Source organism: Thermobia domestica, chromosome 11 (assembly GCF_964235325.1).
Source record: "Thermobia domestica chromosome 11, izTheDome1.hap1.1, whole genome shotgun sequence".
Classification (NCBI taxonomy): Eukaryota; Metazoa; Arthropoda; class Insecta; order Zygentoma; family Lepismatidae; genus Thermobia; species Thermobia domestica.
In genome coordinates this window covers 114493241-114513153 of record NC_137464.1, presented here as the reverse complement: position 1 = coordinate 114513153, position 19913 = coordinate 114493241, and the positions used below count along the sequence as shown (strand labels likewise).

The 19913-nt window shown below is 35.7% G+C and overlaps 1 protein-coding gene across 3 annotated transcripts in view; it reads left to right on the top strand.

Moving 5' to 3' along the window:
• The window catches only part of Gnpat (dihydroxyacetone phosphate acyltransferase), a 147676-nt gene that overhangs the window by 37011 nt on the left and 90752 nt on the right, over positions 1-19913 (top strand). For all 3 annotated transcript variants that reach the window (XM_081731001.1, XM_081730999.1, XM_081731000.1), the window contains exons 6-7: positions 6865-7016; positions 10385-10748. In XM_081731001.1, coding sequence (XP_081587127.1) covers positions 6865-7016; positions 10385-10748 — 516 coding nt within the window. The remainder of the gene's footprint in view (positions 1-6864; positions 7017-10384; positions 10749-19913) is intronic.

Below are 19913 nucleotides of genomic sequence, written 5' to 3'. Positions count from 1 at the left end.
TCCCTTACTTTTATTCACAACTCCTAACTTAAGTGAATCTTTACATTAAGCTTTTTTTGGAATCAATAGTGGGAAATCTTAAGATTATAGAAACGTTTATCCCCTTAGCAATAGAATTTTCGTAGGTGTTGAAATACTTATTGTTTTGATTTTATTTAAGAGCTAATATGCCGATTTTCATATCTCCAACGTACCGAATCCTCGCCTTGCCACATTGTCAGTAAGGAGAGAGAAATTTGGGTTTTACAGAAATGGCTTCCCTTTTATCCTTAGAAGCGAAATTTCCTGAAACGACGAACGAAATTTCCTAACTTTCCAAGTGTTTCATTATTTGTATTTAAGGGTGTATATACCGAATTTCAGTCTTCAACTTTAACACTAAATCTCGTTGGGAGATCACAAAAAATTTAATTTCACAAGCATTCAGTAATCACCTACCCCCTCTAGCCTAGAGGGCATAAACGTTGGACGTTAAACTAGAAAATTTCATTTCAACTTAAGCGAACCCCACTTTCGTCACTTTGTGGATAAATAAGGGAAATGTAAATATCATTGAAGTTCTCTCTTTTATTCCCTTAGGAGCTAAATTTCCGAAAGCGCTTAAACACATAGGTATTCTCTTATTTTTATTTAAGAGTTTACATATCGAATTTCACACGTTCAACTTATTTGAATCCTTATATTGGGTACTTCCTAAATAAAGTAAATTTGGATATTATAAAAATGACTCTCTTTTATCTTTAGAAGCTAAATTCGCGAAACACGGCCTTAATATGTTAAACGAGAAGTCCAAATACGAAATTTCATGTCTGTAACCTTCAAAGTTTCCCTGGACTCTTAATATAATAATCGTAATCTCCATCCCATTTTCTTCCCATCTTCATTTCTTCCCTTCTAGATCAAATATAAAAAAAGAAAGCTGAAACATATCTGATTATTTTAATGAGAAGTCGAAATACCGAATTTCATGTGTGTGTAACCGTAAGAGATTCCTAGATATGGACATTTTTAATGTAAAATTTCCACCTCCCCTTTTCGTGTCGAATTTCCGAAAGCCCTTTCTTAGTCTTATCTTATGTCACAAATCCTACGTACTGTCCAAACTTGAAGTTTCTAGTGTAGTAGGTTTGGCCTGGTCGTTGATCAGTCATTCACTTTGTTTATGTATATGGAGAATATAAAGACTCTTGATAGTTCTAAAATAAATAATGCGTATTCCTTTCTATTAATACCAATATAAAATAAAAGGAAATTTTATTAGTACTATTTTAATCATATTTAAGTATACAGGTATTAATAAAAGAAGTCTCGACTTAGAAAAAAGTTTCACTAAAATACAAATGCTGAGGAAGCAATGTTTTACTATAAAATAATAAAATAATAATTGTGACAGTTTCGAATATCTAACATATCGTTCTTCAGACACTATCGAAAATAAAATATTGAACATAGCAAAGCTAGTATGAATCAGTTAGTTAATAGAAAAAAAAGCTTTGGGAAACTGTTTTATACTCTCATAATATTTTTGTGTTTTATTTAAAAATAAGAACTCTTCATAACAATCGATTAATTTTCTCATGCCTTTAATTTTATGTATTAAACCTTACATCAGCTTTCAGAAGTCAAGACAGTTTTTTGTGTTTTTTATCTGTAATTTACAGGTGTGTTGTGTGTGGATTTTTAAAGAGAAATATTAAATATTCTTTCAAAATGCATTTTACGATTGTCCATATAGTAAACACAAGTCGTTGAAAACGGACACAAAAGTTCATTGTTCAACCGTTTTTACGCAAAGTGGTTATGTTAAAAAAAAAAAAAAAAAAAAAAAAAAGATCAATTTTGGAACTTGGGCTACAATATGTTGTTCTAGAAACAAATCATTGAGCTACTGAAGAACTTGATAGATTTTTTCGACAGAAGTTATTTAATAAATACAGTAGTAGTATCTCGGTAATTCGAGTTTGGTGGAACTGAGGCTACCTTAGATAAGCAAAATTTCTGGTTGTGCATTCAAGAAAACAAAATGTTTAATTTTACATATTTTGTAAAAGAACGATATAATAAGAATAAACGGTGCTGCTTTTTTTTTTTTTTTTTTTTTTTTTTAATAATGTTTGAGCTCCTCCGCGGCTAAGCGGTTAGCGTACGCGCCTTTGGCGTGGGAGGCCCGGGTTCGATTCCCGGCGGGAGCTCATGTGGTTCGGATTCCACGTTAATCATTAGGTCCACGTCTCATATAGCCTCGCTGCTGAAAGGGACGTTAAACTGAAAATCAATTCAACTCATTTTTTGTAATGTATACTACTTGAGCAACATTATTATCCACACTTGCGCTCCTGGAGCATGACAATATAATTATTATCATGATCATTATAAATAGATATACTGCCATTTGCCGCAACTGAGAAGCTTGCATGCTTCACGGTCTTCAGCCAACCTCTTCGTCTTCACGTACGATTTTCCTATTTAGATATCGTCAATTAAATGTAGTCTCGTTCGCCCTTTCTCTCTTTCCTGCCACCATACCTTTTAGCATGTCCTTCGTGATACAGTTTCTTCTTAGAGTACGTTTGTTTTATCTTGACACGGTTCCCGCCAGTGCACTTGGTTGGCTTTTAAAGTACTTTCTGCTAGTACTCACATGAATGTTTTAATCCAATAGACGCCTTATTGGCTTTGTCGTGTAGGTGACGTTAGTTGTCAGCCAGCCCATCAAATGAGGTCATGTTATTTGACGTGCATAGTTGCCACACGCGAACAATTGTGTTACAGTGACTTGTGAGTGGTGTGGCGTTTTGCTGTGTGTCCTAGCGTATTGTAACTCGCACTTAAGTGCGGTGTGGCAAGAACGCGTTGCAGACAGATCCATCCTTTAGGCGGGAAGCGCTCCAAGGTAAAACAAACGTACTCTAATAATATTTAAAATTGTTATTTTCTTCACACCATTTCTAACACCTTCTCGTTCGTTCTCCGCTCGACCCAGCTAATTCTCTCCATTCTTTTTCTTCACACATACATTTCGAAAGCTTTCAGTCTTCCATCATTTTTGCATAATGTCAATGTTTCTGCTGCATACTGTACAATACTTTACACGAAGCATTTTATGAGTCTTCTTCTCAACTCTTTATTCAAGGTCCCATAGTATAATATTTTCTTCTTCTTGATCGCCATTTCTGTTCTTACGTTTATTTCACGTTCACACTGGATATCATCACTAATAATATTACCAAGGTACAGAAAACTAAACACTTGTTGTATTTTCTTCCTACTTCTATATTTGATACCGATCGCTTCGTTCCAATCGCCATGACTTTTGTATTAACATTTATTTTCATCTCATATTCTTCACAGGCCGCCTTCAACTTTTCTAACATCTTACGGGTTTTCTTTTCAGATTCCGCAACTAGCACGATATCATATGCAAACTATATACACGTAATCATTCTACCTCCTACCGAAATACCATCCTCATTATTATTATAAATTACTTTAAAAATTATATTTGACGTCGAATTTCACTGACAGATGTTAGTTGCCAAGACTAAAGAAAGGAAGGATATTTAGGAAGAATAAGCTGTATGGAAATTCTCAATTCAATTTCCTTAACTCAGTATCTTTCTCCTTCTCAATTTCGTCATAATACAGGAAGAGCTGTATCATGAGGGACGTGCTAGAATATATTGTGGAAGGAAAAAGAGGAAGGGATGAAAGGCTGCAGTTGATGGATGGTATTAAAACAAAAAATTCCAGCATCAATATTAAGTAGTTAACTGACACGGTGAAGCGTGGACGCTTTTCAGTTGTGACAAGCAACGAGCCAATATTGGCCGAATATCTATGATAATGATGATGATTATCCCTCCTAAATACCTTTCCTTACCTTAATCTAGAAAATTCAATTTCCACGCCTAATTCCTCTTAAATACCTTTCCTTACCTTAATCTTGACAGTGGTGACAGCTGAGGCGTTCAGTTCTAGTATAATAACTTTTGAGTTGATGTACTATGTTTAGTTTTAAACCAACGTATTATTTCGATTAATTCATAACGTATTATTATTAGTATTTCCAACAATGGTTCTGCATATACCATATTCTAGTGAAGGATTATATTTTACGGGCTGTGTTCTTAATAGAAGCACGGTTGTTGCTGAACAGTTAATTTAATGTTATGTGTGTACGCATAATTCCTTTAGCGCATCTCCGTTACAATATTCGTAATATTTGTTACTGCGAATGCAATTTTTTCTGTTAGTAGCTTGCGCTCCCTTTGCTCGCTCTTTACGCCTCCCCTGGTTGGAAACCACTGATGCAAGTAAATGAGTAATTTCTCTATTTCTCTCTACGCTAAAAAGTTAGCAGGCAATGTCATTCTAATATGTGTAATAGCAATTTTTTGTGATATAATGTTTAGTCTCAGTAAGTCGTCTTTATGTATATACACGAACGAGTCGAGTCGAGTCGATGTTCGTAAAAGTCGAACAAAGCAAGAAATTCTGAAATATGCAAATGGAAGATTAGTACATATGTAAACGTGACATGTAGTAGTTTTATGAACTTAAATTTCCTCATCAGAAAATAGCATGAGAAGAATGAATACTACAGATTATTCGTTTCATAGTGTTTTAACTCGAATTACAGTACAAATAATTACAAGTAGAATTACAATTTTGCGTAAAGCCCAGAAACACATACTAGTGGCATCTAGAGTCTTTCAAAGTAATTTCTCAAAAGATTCACTGAATGACATGATCATGACGCCACGGTAACGCTACAGGACCAGGACCTATAAGCCACAACTGAAACGCCAGTCATGCGAATGGCGTCATCCAGGCTCGCCACACAGACAAAAGTTTCGTCACAATCTCTCCCCTGTTAAGTTAATGATCATACTAGCATCCTAGTTAAGGTGATATTTTGTGCTATTTTGTCCCACATTGCCAAACTGTAAATAGATTAGCCCTGCAGTTTTTGCAACGAGCTTAACATGGGCTATTTGGGAGAAGTGCTTGAAGGTCTACACGATGTACTCATCCTTCATCATAACGTGACAGCCTATAAAGCAGCGTGTATGCAGAATCTTCTCGTGCGCTAGGAATGGGAAGTAACCCACCACCGTGTGATTTCGACTTCATACCAAAACTGAAGGTACCATTGCTTGAAACATGCTTTTGAACATGTGAAGACATTATCACAGCAGTGAGCCGTAAAATCAGATTTGCTCACAATGTGGCCACGGGTATTCGGTGCTTCCCACGTCGTTGACAATATGTGATGTATTCTTTGGAAGACGATTTTGGAGATGTCACCAGTATGTGTTCATGGTCTTTACCCATAATTGTAACTGTGCGGGGCGCATAAAAAAATGCGGGATTGGCAACACTAGTGAAGATGAGCATGAACACATGTGCTTTAACAAAGATAGAATCGTCCGAGTGGAGTTTCGCACATGCAAGTAGCAGTAAGGTGAAATGACTGTCGTAATACAAAATCCCGCCAAATGTAAAGTGAGATCTGTCAATGCGATTTCTGAACGACAAAGAACAGAACGCAGCTGACATCCATCGGAAATTGTGTGCAATTTACTGATCGGCAGTAATGAGTGAAGGGAAGAGCAGGCAGTGGTGCAGGGAGTTTCGAAAAGGGTGTTCAAATTTTCATGGCGATGAGCGTAGCGGAAGGCCTAGTATTCAGACGAACGATCTAGTGAAACACGTTAACGAGAAAGTGCGAACCAATCGTCCATTCACAATAATAGAATTCGCAAAAAACTTTCCAGCAATGCCTAAGCTGGGTTATCACAAACTGTTGCGAGGTTGGTGCCAAAAATGGTAACAGATGCTTACAATGAGCAAAGAATGGCAGCTGCATGTGATTTTTTGGCCGGCTGGAGGAAGGATGGGGATGACCTGTTTTCTCGATGATGAAATGTGGATATCGTACGCTACTGGGAAGTCGAAGCAACAGTCAATGTAATGGCGGTACTCTGGTTCTTCTAGAGAGAAGAAATTCAAGCAAACATCATCAGCTTACAGAATCATGGCAACTGTGTTTTGGGACCAACTGAATGGGATTCTTGGAACCAGGAAGAATTGCAGCAGATATACATTGCCAAATACTAAATAATTTGCGACATGTCATCCAGTATTGGAGGAGAGGAATGTTACACTATGGAATTCTTCTGATCATGACAACGGCCGCCCGCAAACATCTACTCGTACTATTGAGACAATTCAAAAATTTCGATGAGAGCTATTCAGTCATCCCCCTTACAACCCCGACCTTGCTTCACCTGAAAAAGTGGCTTCCATCGAAGCATTTCAACAACAGTGAAGTGCTCTAGACATAAGTTCTAAACTGAGTACACTTTCAGGCTGCAGATTTTTGCACAGAAGATGTATAGAAACATGTGCCACCCTTCCACAAGTGTCTGAAGATTCATGGTGGCTACATAAAAAAATAGCCTAGGTACTTGTATATCAATAGCCAATGTACTTGTATATCAGTCACAATAAATCTCGTCTTCTATCATTTTCGTGTTTCTAAGATAGTTAAAAAAAAAAAAAAAAGAAAAGAAAAAAGCACGCGCCCGTACGTATAATGGTTTGTAATGTTGTAATTCAAAATAAAACTCTATGAAACGAACTATTCGTTGTACTCATCTTCTCGTGTCTACGTTTACATATGTATTAACTCTCCATTTGCATATTTCAGAATTTCTTGCTTCGTTCCCATTTTCATTTACGAAAAATGACTTTTGCGGTCGTCCTCGTATATATATATATAATAATAATTTTAAAATATTCTGTTTTCACGCTGATTATTAGAGCAGTCTTTCTGTATACTTTACTTTGTTTTCCCAACAGGGTTTTTGACAGCTATTGCAGAACTTTATTTTAGTGCAAAAGTACCAGATGTAATGATGATTCCTGTGAATATTAGTTATGACAGAACACTTGAAGAAACACTATATGCTTACGAGCTGCTGGGAGTTCCCAAACCTAAGGAATCTACTTCTGTAAGTTAATACTTATATAGTCAATAGCAATACGAAATTAGTTCTTCAATATCAAGTATTAACACAAGTTGATAGTCGGTTCAGAAGTTATATATCCCTTTCTCTAAAGTGAATTGGAATTGAATCGGCATTTCTTGGCTGTATTAGTAACTACAACCTAAATACGCTACAAGTCTGAGGGATGACATCCCTTAGAAACATGGCGGTGTAAGTTCTATACTTACAATTACAATCCACTTAAAATGTTAAATTTCGAACTTTCCGTTTTGTAGAAGCCACTATCACAACTTTTCTAAACATTTGGACATCAATACAATTATATAATTTTCTTCTTGTGGCATTTATCCAACGCATCACCAAAAACCGAAATAATAACTTAAGGTACACTTCCCACAATTACACTTTGTAAAAGTTTGGGCTACCGCACTAAACTTCCTCGTTCCATTTCTAAAGCTAAATCATATTATGTTGTAGTTACTAATAAACATTTATCAAGTACGAGCAAAATTATGTTTTCGAAAAACATAGTTTAAAGAAAACTCAGAACTAAAGCTAAACTACCGTTTGTAGACTTTTCCATGAGAAATGACTTATTACATGTATTAGGTCATAAGTCATTGATGATCTGTTTATTTATGAGATATCAAGAAGGTCGCGTGAGTAGTATTTGAGGAAATAGTTAAGAAAAAGTAAACTACCCTTATGGATATTTTCGAGACAAAGTGATTTGTGCAACATTATAAAGTTATTAATGAAATATGAACATAATCTCCTGAGTCGTTTCTGAGAAAGATATCCAAATATAAACTCCAACAATAAACTACTCCTTGTGGATTTATTAATGAAAAATAATTCAACCTCTATCGTAGGGTTATTAGTGAAATAGGAAGAAAATATCCAGAGTCATTTTTTGAGATAGTCATCCTGAAAAACTCACCCACATGAATAAACTATCCCTTGTGGATCTTTAAAGGACAAATGTGTTATGTCATATTATCAAATTATTAATGAATCATTTATTTATAAAATATGAAAAAAATCGCCTGACTTGTTTTTGAGAAAATGGTCCGAAAAAAACTCACCCCAAGAGTAAACTCGCCTTGAGTTTATTTTTTTTAAGGCCAAGTGCGTTTCCCATATTATCGGGTTATTAATGAAACATTTTATTTATGAACTATGCACAAAGTCAAATGAGTTATTAAAAAAAATCCGAAAAAAACTTAAGGGGAATTTTTAAGGACAATTGTGTTGTCATATTGTCATATTATTAATAGAATATCTGTTTATGAAATATAAACAAAATTGTCTCAGTCCTTTCGAAAAAATAAATATAGTATTCATTTATTATCTGTATCTATCTAAGCCTAAATTTACAGAACTCTGGATTTCTTTAAGGTCTGGACCCTCAGGACATATCTCCTGTGTATGTCCCTGCAACTTGTGTATATTTATCGTACGTGCGTATAGTCTTTTATATTATTACGTTCTAAAGTGAAAGAATAATATTCTTTTAAATTAATCAGTTACGAAGCATTCTTCCTTCTAGTCTGGGCATTAGACAAACATACCAATTGCGTGCTGTTCTAAGAGAGAACTGCAAGTGAAAGCTTTAAAGAGTTAACATGAAGTCAATAATAACCTCACGGGCAAAAGTCAAGATACACTGCCTTATTTTTTTTCATGTCTTTTATCAGATAGACTACTAGCATTCGAACAAAATCGTTTTTAGCCCAAAGGTTCAACAACTAACAACTAAAAAAACACTCTCTCTTGTCTCTTCACATAAGAGGTTACTATCATTGTACTATCGTGCAGTCCAAAAATGATGAATCAAAATCGTTTATATGCATATGCGCATACATGGAAGAGAGGTCGTCATACTAGTGAATCGATGTCTCGTAAATTCTGTTATGAATACAAATTTAAGGATTATCACTATAAGTGCTATTCACATTTCATATTTATGTATGTATTTATTTATTTATTTATTTATTCATTTATTCATTTATTTATATATACATATTTCTGGGCATACCAGCATCTACAGCCTTAAAGCTGTGACATATGAGGGATGATATCCATCGATGAGCACATTATCCGGGTTAAGGGAGAAGAGAAAAGGAAGCGGTGTGGGACCTGTATGTTAAGTACCATCCCAGTATTTGCCTGCTTTGCATGATGAAAACCCAGGAAAACATCATTCAATAGGCTGGGCTCAAAAGACTTTTACACCTTTTCTATCGAGTGTTCGGTTTTCTTGAAAATCGAGTATGACACAATTGATTTTCGGTTTCTGTTGTGAAGATCGAAATGGTTCTCCTGTTTCAAAAATAGAAATCTATTTTTCAGCCTTGGAAACCGAAACTGATTTCGCTGTAAAAACAGAAACTAATTTTGGGTTTTTGTAATCGAACTTAGTTTTAAAAAGAGAATTTCTGTTTTGAAATACTAAAATGTTTTCAGAACCCAAAGCAATAGGCGAATTTGATTGCCTTTGCTTTACGAAAATATTTTCACGCAAGTAAGAGTGCCGATTTAGGAAAAATGGTATTACCTTTCTTTTCAATCATTAAGATTACGATTCCTGTTGCGTTCAAAGCATCTGGTAAATAATAATGAATGTAACGATATTGGCTTGCCAACTCCGTCTAGAACATTGGACCAATATTGACGATTTTTGGTACCCATGAGTCTAACTTTTTCACCTTACTGATTGCACGGAGCCGCCGAATAAGTGTGTTATTGTGTATGCCTAACTCGTCTGCAATGGCATAAACACTTCTTGAGGATCTGCTTTCACGGTGTTCCTGAGAACATAATGTTGGTGTTTACGGGTCTCGTTTTGTAGTGCTATGTCACCCGAACGAAATGTAACAAATCAAGGACAAATTGTGCATTCATTCACTATTCTGGCACAAATGCATTGCTATTTTTCGGCCTGTGGTGTAAAATGTATGAAGTTATAAGTAAAATCACTCGAAGTTATTTGTTATGTGTGGTGCACTTTCGTACGAATCTGTTGAACAACGCACTATGTTCGTACTATCAGCGTAGTCCAACCCGTTTGTTGTACGAGTACAGAGTTTGACAGTTGATACGTAACCTTAGTCCAGTGACGAGAACTTGATGACAAAATATTGTCTAAACTTGTTTATACAAATAAGAAAACCAGTACTTTATTTAAACAAAATACGTTTAATGTTTTTGTATATTATCATATTTTTATATTTTAAGGCATTAGAAAAATCTCCGCCGTAATATTTATTTTCAAATGAAACTAATGTACAACAGTGATGTCACCCAGTTCTTTAAGACTTAGACGTGTGTTAATGTTTTGTTTGTTAGTTTAACTTTTTCTTATATTACAGGGTCTTTTCAAGGCTCTTCAGGTGTTGGATGAGAAATATGGAACGATTTATGTCGACTTCGCAGATCCAATCTCAATTAGACAGTTTATGGGAGAACACATTGACCGGACAGTTCATGCATTAAGTCCCTTGTATCATGTAGTTTTTTCACCAAGTGAAACAGCATTGTGTGAAGACCTGGCCTATTATATTGTTCAACAGCAGCAAAAATATGCTGTTATATCTACTTTTACGCTCATCTCAGTTATCTTGACACATAATTTAGTATCTGGAGATTCACCTTTGTGTCTTAATGAACTAGTGAGAGAAATCTCGTGGTTTAGGTCTGTTCTTGAAACGTTAGGAGCGTTGGTAGATTTGAAAGGTATGTAAAGATTGTTCAATATGTTTTATTTGTAAAATTGAAATATTAGTTTCGTAATGTTTTATTGCTCTAAAATACGAATTAGTAACGCCTTTCATGCTTTAGGGCAACGAAAAGTAGCCAAGCTAGTGCTAAACAGAACTCTTATAGAACACAAACTGGTAATATAAAATCTTTTTTTTTCTCACTAAAAGTATGCAAACCCTTCTTTGCTTTACGAATAAAGAAGTGTTATTCTTTCCCTTTTATTAGAGGCGTAAGCTGGTAAAAATATAGGAAACAACAATTAAAAGGTTTTCTATATTTAGAAAAGCTATTTTCTTAAAGCACATTCTTTAGCAACACATTCAAGTTTCGCCACATCAAAAATGGCACGTTGTGTACTATTAGTTGGTTCACTCCTAATGTAAAGTTTTAACGAGTGACACAATAAATGTACCTTATTAATTGTAAGAAACGTTACTACATTAATATATATATATATATATGTGTGTGTGTGTGTGTGTCATTCCATATGAAATCAACAAATTTCAAACTAAAATGTGGCCCATATGTTTTAAATTTTATTCAAATTTTGTACATGTGTTGTGGTACTCAAACATAATACACCTGTACATTGTTGCGACTCTACCTCAAAGGAGCCATTCGAAATTTGAGAGTTTTCAGCAAAAAAACACCTAAGTCCGTCTTTGACAAAATACTGAAACCGCTAGATCTTTGGAGATATTGAAGCTATTTGAAAGTGGGTTTCACTAAAACAACTTTATAATTTGTAGCAATTAAAACATTGTAGTAATGAACTTCACAAGTGGGGTTAACATATGATTTTCAGCATCAAAGAGAAAAAAAGAAGAAAAAATAATGTCAAAATTTGGCAAGTATTTCTGAAAAAGGCCCACCTAACAGCAACCTCAAATTTTCAAAATAAGTAGCTCTGGTGTTCCTCTTTAACATATAAAAAAATTAGGAGGGTGTTTTTTGGTATGTTTAAGAAAAACAAATTACGACACGATGTAAGTTGAGGGCGGATTTAGGCACTTTTTGCACAAAACCCCCAAATTTCCTATACTGTTTCCAATTTTCCGGGTTGAAAATGTTTATAATTGTCAAGACTGAGGTGATTGAGTAAATGAATTGTGCGAGAAATCTGAAACTTCAAGTACCATTCTGAAAGGACTCAGATTCTGTCATTAGTTCCAAAATCATGGACGACTATGAAAACTGTTGAAACATTTCAAACAACCGATTATCTCGTTCTTAAAGCCCAGAAGATCAGAAAGGAGCATTGTATTTTAGCCAAACCGTGTTCTAAAAAAGGATATAGTATTCCTGCAAACACCTTTAATTTAGACACAGAATTTTACAGCAGCAATGAAATGCCCTGAAATGCTGGATTGAGTGTCAGTGTCGGTAAGCATATGAATTTTACCGTCAAAGAGAAAAAAGAAGAAAAAAATGTCAAAATTTTTCAATTGTTTCTGAAAAAGGCCTTAGCTCTGGTATTCCTGTTTATCATATAAAAGAATTAGGAGGGTATTTTTTGATATGTTGAAGGAAAATAAAAAGTAATTCAAGTTTCATATTTTTTAATTTTCTAATAATACGACTTGCATTGCTAAGTCTGTTCCTCTACAATGGTTGAGGATTCTTCTGAAAAAAAAAAAAAAAAAAAGTAAAAACTCTTTCTTAAATGCAATTTATAAAGTTATTTTAAAACAGTATGTGCCCATTACGCAGCCTGTACAGTGCTGTTTGATTTAATAAAAGAAACACTGAACAATAGTGAACTATCATTGTATAATACACAAATAACATTTACATGTTTGGTTGATTGTAAGCAATTTGAAATATTTCTTATCACCAACTTTGGAGGTGGTCTTCTCAGTGGCTTGAATTTCTTCTTCAGAAATGCTGTAATTTCTGCCAGTACCAGTTGAAATACTGGGTACTCCAATATTAATGATGCAGTTTTCGTATGGAATCCAGCATATGTCAGGTGTTTTTGTCCAGAAAAACATTTTCGTTGGCCCATGGGGATGAAGGAAATTCACATTAGTCACGATGTTCCTGTGAATTCTCAACTATTTCTCCAATCCACCATTTCTCTTCAGAAACGCACGCAATAAATTGCTCGCATGAGAGATTGTCTTTCGATTTTGCTCAAGTATTTAGAGTGAATGTTATCTTTGAAGAAGGTACATGACTGACTGCGTTTCAACAGACTGATGTGTTCATAGTGTTAAATTTCACGCGTCCCTTGCAACGTTATGGCTTTTCCAGTCTCTTTTGAAGCATTGGACAAATGTTTCCAACATATTCCAGCATAAAAGAAAAGCGTTTGGTTATAGTTGGTTATAGTTTGAAATTGGTTGTAGTTTGTGAAAATTCGAAAAAATCGGCAACAGTAACAATGCAGTCATCCAGTGGCTTCTGTAAACTAGTATGTCTCACTAGACATTTCAGCGTCTCAACTATGTCATCGCAAATACTTTCGCCGTGATTAGTGGCAAAATAGTTCCACTCACAAGTGAGTCCAAAATCACTCATACGGACGTAAGTTGACAAAGTTTTTTTTAATAGTCTTTATATCGGGCTGTTGACCCATCTCCAAAGTAGATAACGTGTTTAATTTGAGGAAAAACGTCGTTAACATACTTCAAAAGAATAACTTGAAAAACATAAAATATAACTGTATCGTGCTTTAACATATCACCGACAACATAATGAAACATTTGATAACAGAAGTTACAGGATCTCTTAGGATGTTGCATTTAAAAAGATTAGAATGTTGCACAGTTGAATAGAATGTTGGTCCAGTGCTACTCTTAAACATCTTGAATAATACAGGAGTAGTTTTCGGCAAAATCAACTATAATTAAGCATGATTTGTCATCCAGAGTCTCTATTGTGTGTATTTGAAGTAGTTCCTCTGGGATTTGGCTATGAAGAGATGCTGCGCTAATTTGTCATTTTATTCCTACCAAAATCTCAATGAAGTCTTTTGTATCTTTAATCACTGTCTCCATTTGGTTCTGTCAGTTTGAATCCATTGTTTGTGCTTATATCTTAGGAGTGAGCCAGTTCTTTTAATGCACAAACTAGATACTTGGTTGTTTGAAATGTTGCAACAGTTTTCATAGTCGTCCATGATTTTGGAACTAATGACAATCTGAGTCTCTTCAGCAATGGTACTTGAAATTTCAAATTTCTGGCACAATTCAATTATTCAATCATCTCAATCTTCACAATTATAAACATTTTCAACCCGGAAAATTGGAAACAGTCATTGGAAATTTGGGGGTTTTGTGCAAAAAGTGCCTAAATCCGCCCTCAACTTACATCGTGTCATAATTTGTTTTTCTTGAACATAGCAAAGAACACCCTCCTATTATTATTATTTTTTTTTAATATGTTAGAGAGGAACACCAGAGCTACTTATTTGAAAATTTGAGGTTGGTGTTAGGTAGGCCTTTTTCAGAAATACTTGCCAAATATTGACATTATTTTTTCTTCTTTTTTCTCTTTGATGATGAAATTCATATGCTTAACCCTATTTGTGAAGTTCATTACTACAGTGTTTTAATTGCTGCAAATTCTAAGATTGTTTTAGTGAAAACCATTTTCAAATAGCTTCAATATCTCCAGAAATCTAGCGGTTTCAGTACTTTAAGTCGAAGGCGGACTTAGGTGCTTTTTGCACAAAACACCCAAACTTCGAATGGCTCCTACTGCAATCCCCTTTGAGGTAGAGCTGTAAAATTTGACAGATGTGCTATGTTTGAATACCACACATTTGTACAAAATTTGAAGAAAATCTAAAACACATGAGCCACCTTGATTTGTTGACTTCATATGTAATGGCCCATATATATATATATATATATATATATATATATATATATATATATATATATATAGATATATAGATAGATAGATAGATAGATATCGGGTGTTGCAAAATAAGTGTTACAACTCTTGGGATATGACTCCTGCCACAGACAAGAAGAAAAAGTTCTCTTGAACTTTCGGCTATCGGACATAGTTTGGGATCTACAAGGTGCCGAAAGCGTGGGAAAATGACTTTCGGACGCCAATAGTTCAGAAACTATCCAACGTAAAAATTCACTAAAGAAGTCATACCTGCTGTATTGAATTTTGCATGTTTCACAATCCTGTCATGCATGCGCAAGGGGTTCCCCAAAGGAACGTAGGGAGTCCTGGATAATCTGTCAAATGAAAATTGGTCTCAATGGATATGAATTGACAGGGTTTCCACCAGTTAACAATAATTGGTTTGTATTAAGTCGATATCTGGAACAAATACAAAATGGCGGACACCTTCATTCCCGTTGTGTGTGGTTGCATAATCGCCAGGTACGGATGCTGGTCAACAGTGACGTTCTGAGTATTAAGTGTAGCGAATTTGTACTCAAATGCTCTAGAAAAACATCTGAAGTGTTGATAGAGCACAACATATGAAGCAGGGTGATTCACATGTGTGGAAACACTTAACGCAAAATGCTCAGAAATGCACTCGTACTCAGTAAACGTGAGTTCAAAGCATCGGAAATGTAAAGATTAGCGTCAAGAACATGAAAGCCATTGCCAATTTACCAATAATATTCCCCCAAACCGATGCAATATGATGTGCACGGTTGCATACCAATAAGGATGCAACAACTGAGGCTAAGTTGAAATTGTGCAAGGTGACTCACAAAGAAATTGGGTAAACTAATTAAATGTCACTAATGGAATCGCATGATCGATATTGAAATGTGGCCAATGTGTGTGTTGATATCAGCATGTAGCTAATTAACTAATGTAAACATGTCCCACTACTGCTGGGACACCGTCCCACGTGCGATAGGAAAATAACTCCTCGGGTCTTGAATCTGAGGCCGTGGGCTCACAGTAGGATTGGAAACTGTGACCACGCGAGCGAAAGCGAGGGACCCTCACTTTCTCTGTACCTCTCTTTGAGGAGTACCCACTTTGTTTGGCAAGCGCTCTTGTACAGCCTCCCGACATGCTTGTGTGTTTCATTTTGTTACTCCTACTGCACAGTTGTAAACAATCAGAGCTTTAAGACGTTTCTTCCTTTTTCTCATGTTGTTTTATTTTCAATATGTGTGGTGTTCCAGCTGTAGAGTTACATGTGCCAAATGGACTCATTTTCGTCTTTGTCTTGGCATGTGTACTGTATGTAAGATACGAATTTCTAGAGGTATTTTCCTATATTTCGAGTACGTAATATGTCCCAGAAGACGTGGGACATGATATAAGTGTGTTATTTTCACGCTGTATCAGAACTTGCACCCTGGATTAAGAGATTTCTTTTCATATGTGTCGACTGTGTGACAATGTTCCAAACAAAGAGGGACATTGATACAATCGTGTTCTAGTTACGTTCTACCAAAAAGTGCACCAGATATAATAGCATAATGTACAACGTTATTTTCCTATCTTTCGCACGTGAGACGGTGTCCCAGCAGTTGTGGGACATGTTGAAATTTGTCCATTAGCTACATGTTGATATCAACACACACATTGGCCACATTTCAATATCGATCATGCGATCCCACTTGTGAAATTCATTTAGTTTACCAGTTTCGTAGTGAGTCACCTTGCACAATTTCAACTTAGCCTCAGTTGTTGCATCCTTATTGGTATACAACCGTGCACATCATATTGCATCGGATTGATGGAATATTATTGGTAAATTGGCAATGGCTTTCATGTTCTTGATGCTATTCCTTACATTTCCGATGCTTTGAACTCACGTTTACTCAGTACGAGTGCATTTCTGGGCATTTTTCGGTAAGTATTTCCACACATGTGAATCACCCTGCTTCATCTGTTGTGCTCTATCGACACTCCAGATGACTTTCTAGAGCATTTGAGTACAAATTCGCTACACTTAATACTCAGAACGTCACTGTTGACCAGCATCCGTACCTGGCGATTATGCAACCACACACAACGGGAATGAAGGTGTCCGCCATTTTGTATTTGTTCCAGATATCGACTTAATACAAACCAATTATTGTTAACTGGTAGAAACTCTGTCAATTCATATCCATTTAGATCAATTTTCATTTGACAGATTATCCGGGACTCCCAACTTTCCTTTGGGGAATCCCTTGCGCGTGCATGGTAGGATTGTGAAACATGCAAAATTCAATACAGCAGATATGACTTCTTCAGTGAATTTTTTACCCGCTCTGTTTACGTCGGATAGTTTCTGAACTATTGGCGTCCGAAAGTAATTTTCCCACGCTTTCGGCACCTTGTAGATCCGAAACTATGTCCGATACCCGAAAGTTCAAGAGAACTTTTTTTCTTGTCTCAGTGGCAGGAGTCACCTCACAAGAGTTGTAACACTTATTTTGCAACACCCGATATATATATATATATATAGATATATATATATATAGATAGATAGATAGATAGATAGATAGATATAGATATAGATATATAGATATAGATAGATAGATAGCAATAAATGCAGATCATTTGCTAACAAGGGATAAAACGAACACATTTACACAAAATCCTAAAAATGTTAAAGCATGATATAACTTGTACTGATGTTAATAAATGGGATAAGTACCAACGTCTGAGTATATGGATACTTTATGAATAATGACATAGTATTTATTTTGTGAGTAGAAATCTTTATATGCATATGTGTGAGGTGTAGAAATCTTCCTTTCATATTTCTTAAAATCTTGCTGCTTGTTACCTGTATCAATTCATAGAGAAGTGGAGAAAAAGTGGTTAAAATCATAATCATGTCAGAATACGGTGATATTTCTGTATGGATTTATATCCGCGACTTTACATAACATTTTCACAGAAGTTATATTTTTTCTGCGTTGTCATATTGATTCATCCGTGCAGATTGACTATAACCCACCACACACATATATTTAAAGAATTCGTTCCGTGCAAAATCTTTTACGCTATTAATGACGTTCTAATTTTATTAAGTAGTAGTAGAAACAATTTTATTGTTTCTTAACTCATTGTGTTAGAACCTGAGCGGGACAAGGAAGGCGGATAGTAGTCAATGTGCCGTGTACCTTTTGCAGAAATGCACATGTGTTCAGTTAGTAATATCGCAGCAGTGCTTCTCTTATGGAAGATTACGTAGTAATCTCCGTGCAGGTTTACCATAGGCTCGTGAAATTCGAAAAGTATTTTCAATTTCTTTGCTTTACGCTTTTCCCTAAAACATACAGAACTCTTACTTTTCTGGCACATGCCCGAATAGCTATGTACAGATTGACAACTTGTGTACAAGCTGATGGTCCATAAATGCGATTATTCATGCAAAAAACGTGCACAAACTTGTATTAGGTATCTACTACAAGCAAGGATTATATCTATTTCGTGTCAGAGCAGGGCGAAGCCATAGGAGGCGTGGAGGTGTATACTTAGAGAGCAGGCCCTTAGCGACAATAGGTGTGCACAAAACGAATATTCTTGCCAAAAACATACACCAACCTGTGCTAGGTAACCACTACAAGCAAAGATTATGGATGTTGCACCCCAGGTTAGGGTGGAACTATCGCATTGCGCGTAGAAGCAGGCACGAAGCGATGGTGAACATGCGCATAAGCTGTCATTTCTTTACCAAATTCCGTCACTACAATAAAGGTCTTACTCTTCCGTTACAAATTTCAGGTTGCTCTAACTTCCACTTCACTTTTATTTCGGTATGCGTAGATGTTTATTAGTTCACCCATTATTCACAATTACCCATATTATAGTATTCAAGCACTCTACGCATGCTTTCCTCTCAGACGCTGTTATGGTTGCGAATCACGAATTAACACACTGCCTTTACGTACTGTTGTAATGGTTTCCTAATAGAGGTTTGTTGGTTAACACATCTCATTTTCTCCGTTATTACCAACTTTCAGGCAAGATTCCCACATACAGGATGTCCAAAAGTTTCTCAGACATAGGGTAACTCTGTTATTATCAGAACTACATCAAAATGTAAGAGGGGAAAACAGTCTTCAAATATGACATTTTCAATCTAAAGTGAAGGAATTTTTAAAACGGACAAGCCATTTGGGCTGTATACTCTTTATGCGCTCAATGTGAAATGAAAATGAAACGTTGCCATTTACATGGGTACATAACATGCAGTAAGCGAATGAAGTTATTGTCTATTATGCTAAGTGTTGATAACCAGCCCCCATTTCAAACATGCCCCCATTCTCCATACTCTTACAAAATTTGTCCACCTCCTGTCCCGTCTTTCCCTCCCCCAGTCCCAGGTAAATGGCAACGTTGTATTTTCATTTAACATTGGGCGCATAAAGAGTGTACAGTCCAAACGGCTCGTCCGACTTTAAAAATTCCTTCACTTTAGATTGAAAACATTATATTTGGAGACGGTTTCCCCTATTACACTTTATTGTAACTCTGATAATAACAGTTACCCTATGTTAGGGGACTTTTGAGACACCGTGTATTTATATTACTATACACGGTGCTATCTACAACCAGTGCTGTATCGAACTGGTTGTAGATAGTAATATTGTGAATAATGGGTAAACTAGTAGACATTATACAAATAACAAAATAAGCTGAAGTAAAAGTTAAAAGCTACCTGAAATTTGTTACGAAAGGGAATGACGTTTATTGCAGTAACTGTAGTTTGTAACGAAATTTTGGTTTATGCGTATACCCACCGTTGCTTCGTGTCTTCTGCCTACGGGCAAACTTCCCAACTTTGCTCTGCCATGAACCCGAATAAATAGAAATCTTGCTTGTAGTGATTTACTTAGACAGGTGAGACGTGTTTACGTACTTAGTTTTTATAAAATATGTAAGCACGCATATTATAAACTTGCGCAGTATACGAGTAGCATATTAGTAAAGAAATGAAAAAGTAATCGTTTTTAGTGTAACGTTTTATGGTTATGCCCGATATGCTAAAAAGACGAATGATTAATGAAAGTGAATTAATGTGAAATAAAATTGTATGTACTCTCCCATTAAGAATCGAACCTGGAACCACATGCACCAAAGGCACTCGTGCTAGCCATTAGACAAGCTAGGACTAGCATATACGAGTTAAAGTGCATAACAGTCTTATTAGGGTGCTTGTCAAATTTTACCGAAAATATTATAGCCAAAATCGTTAGGCCG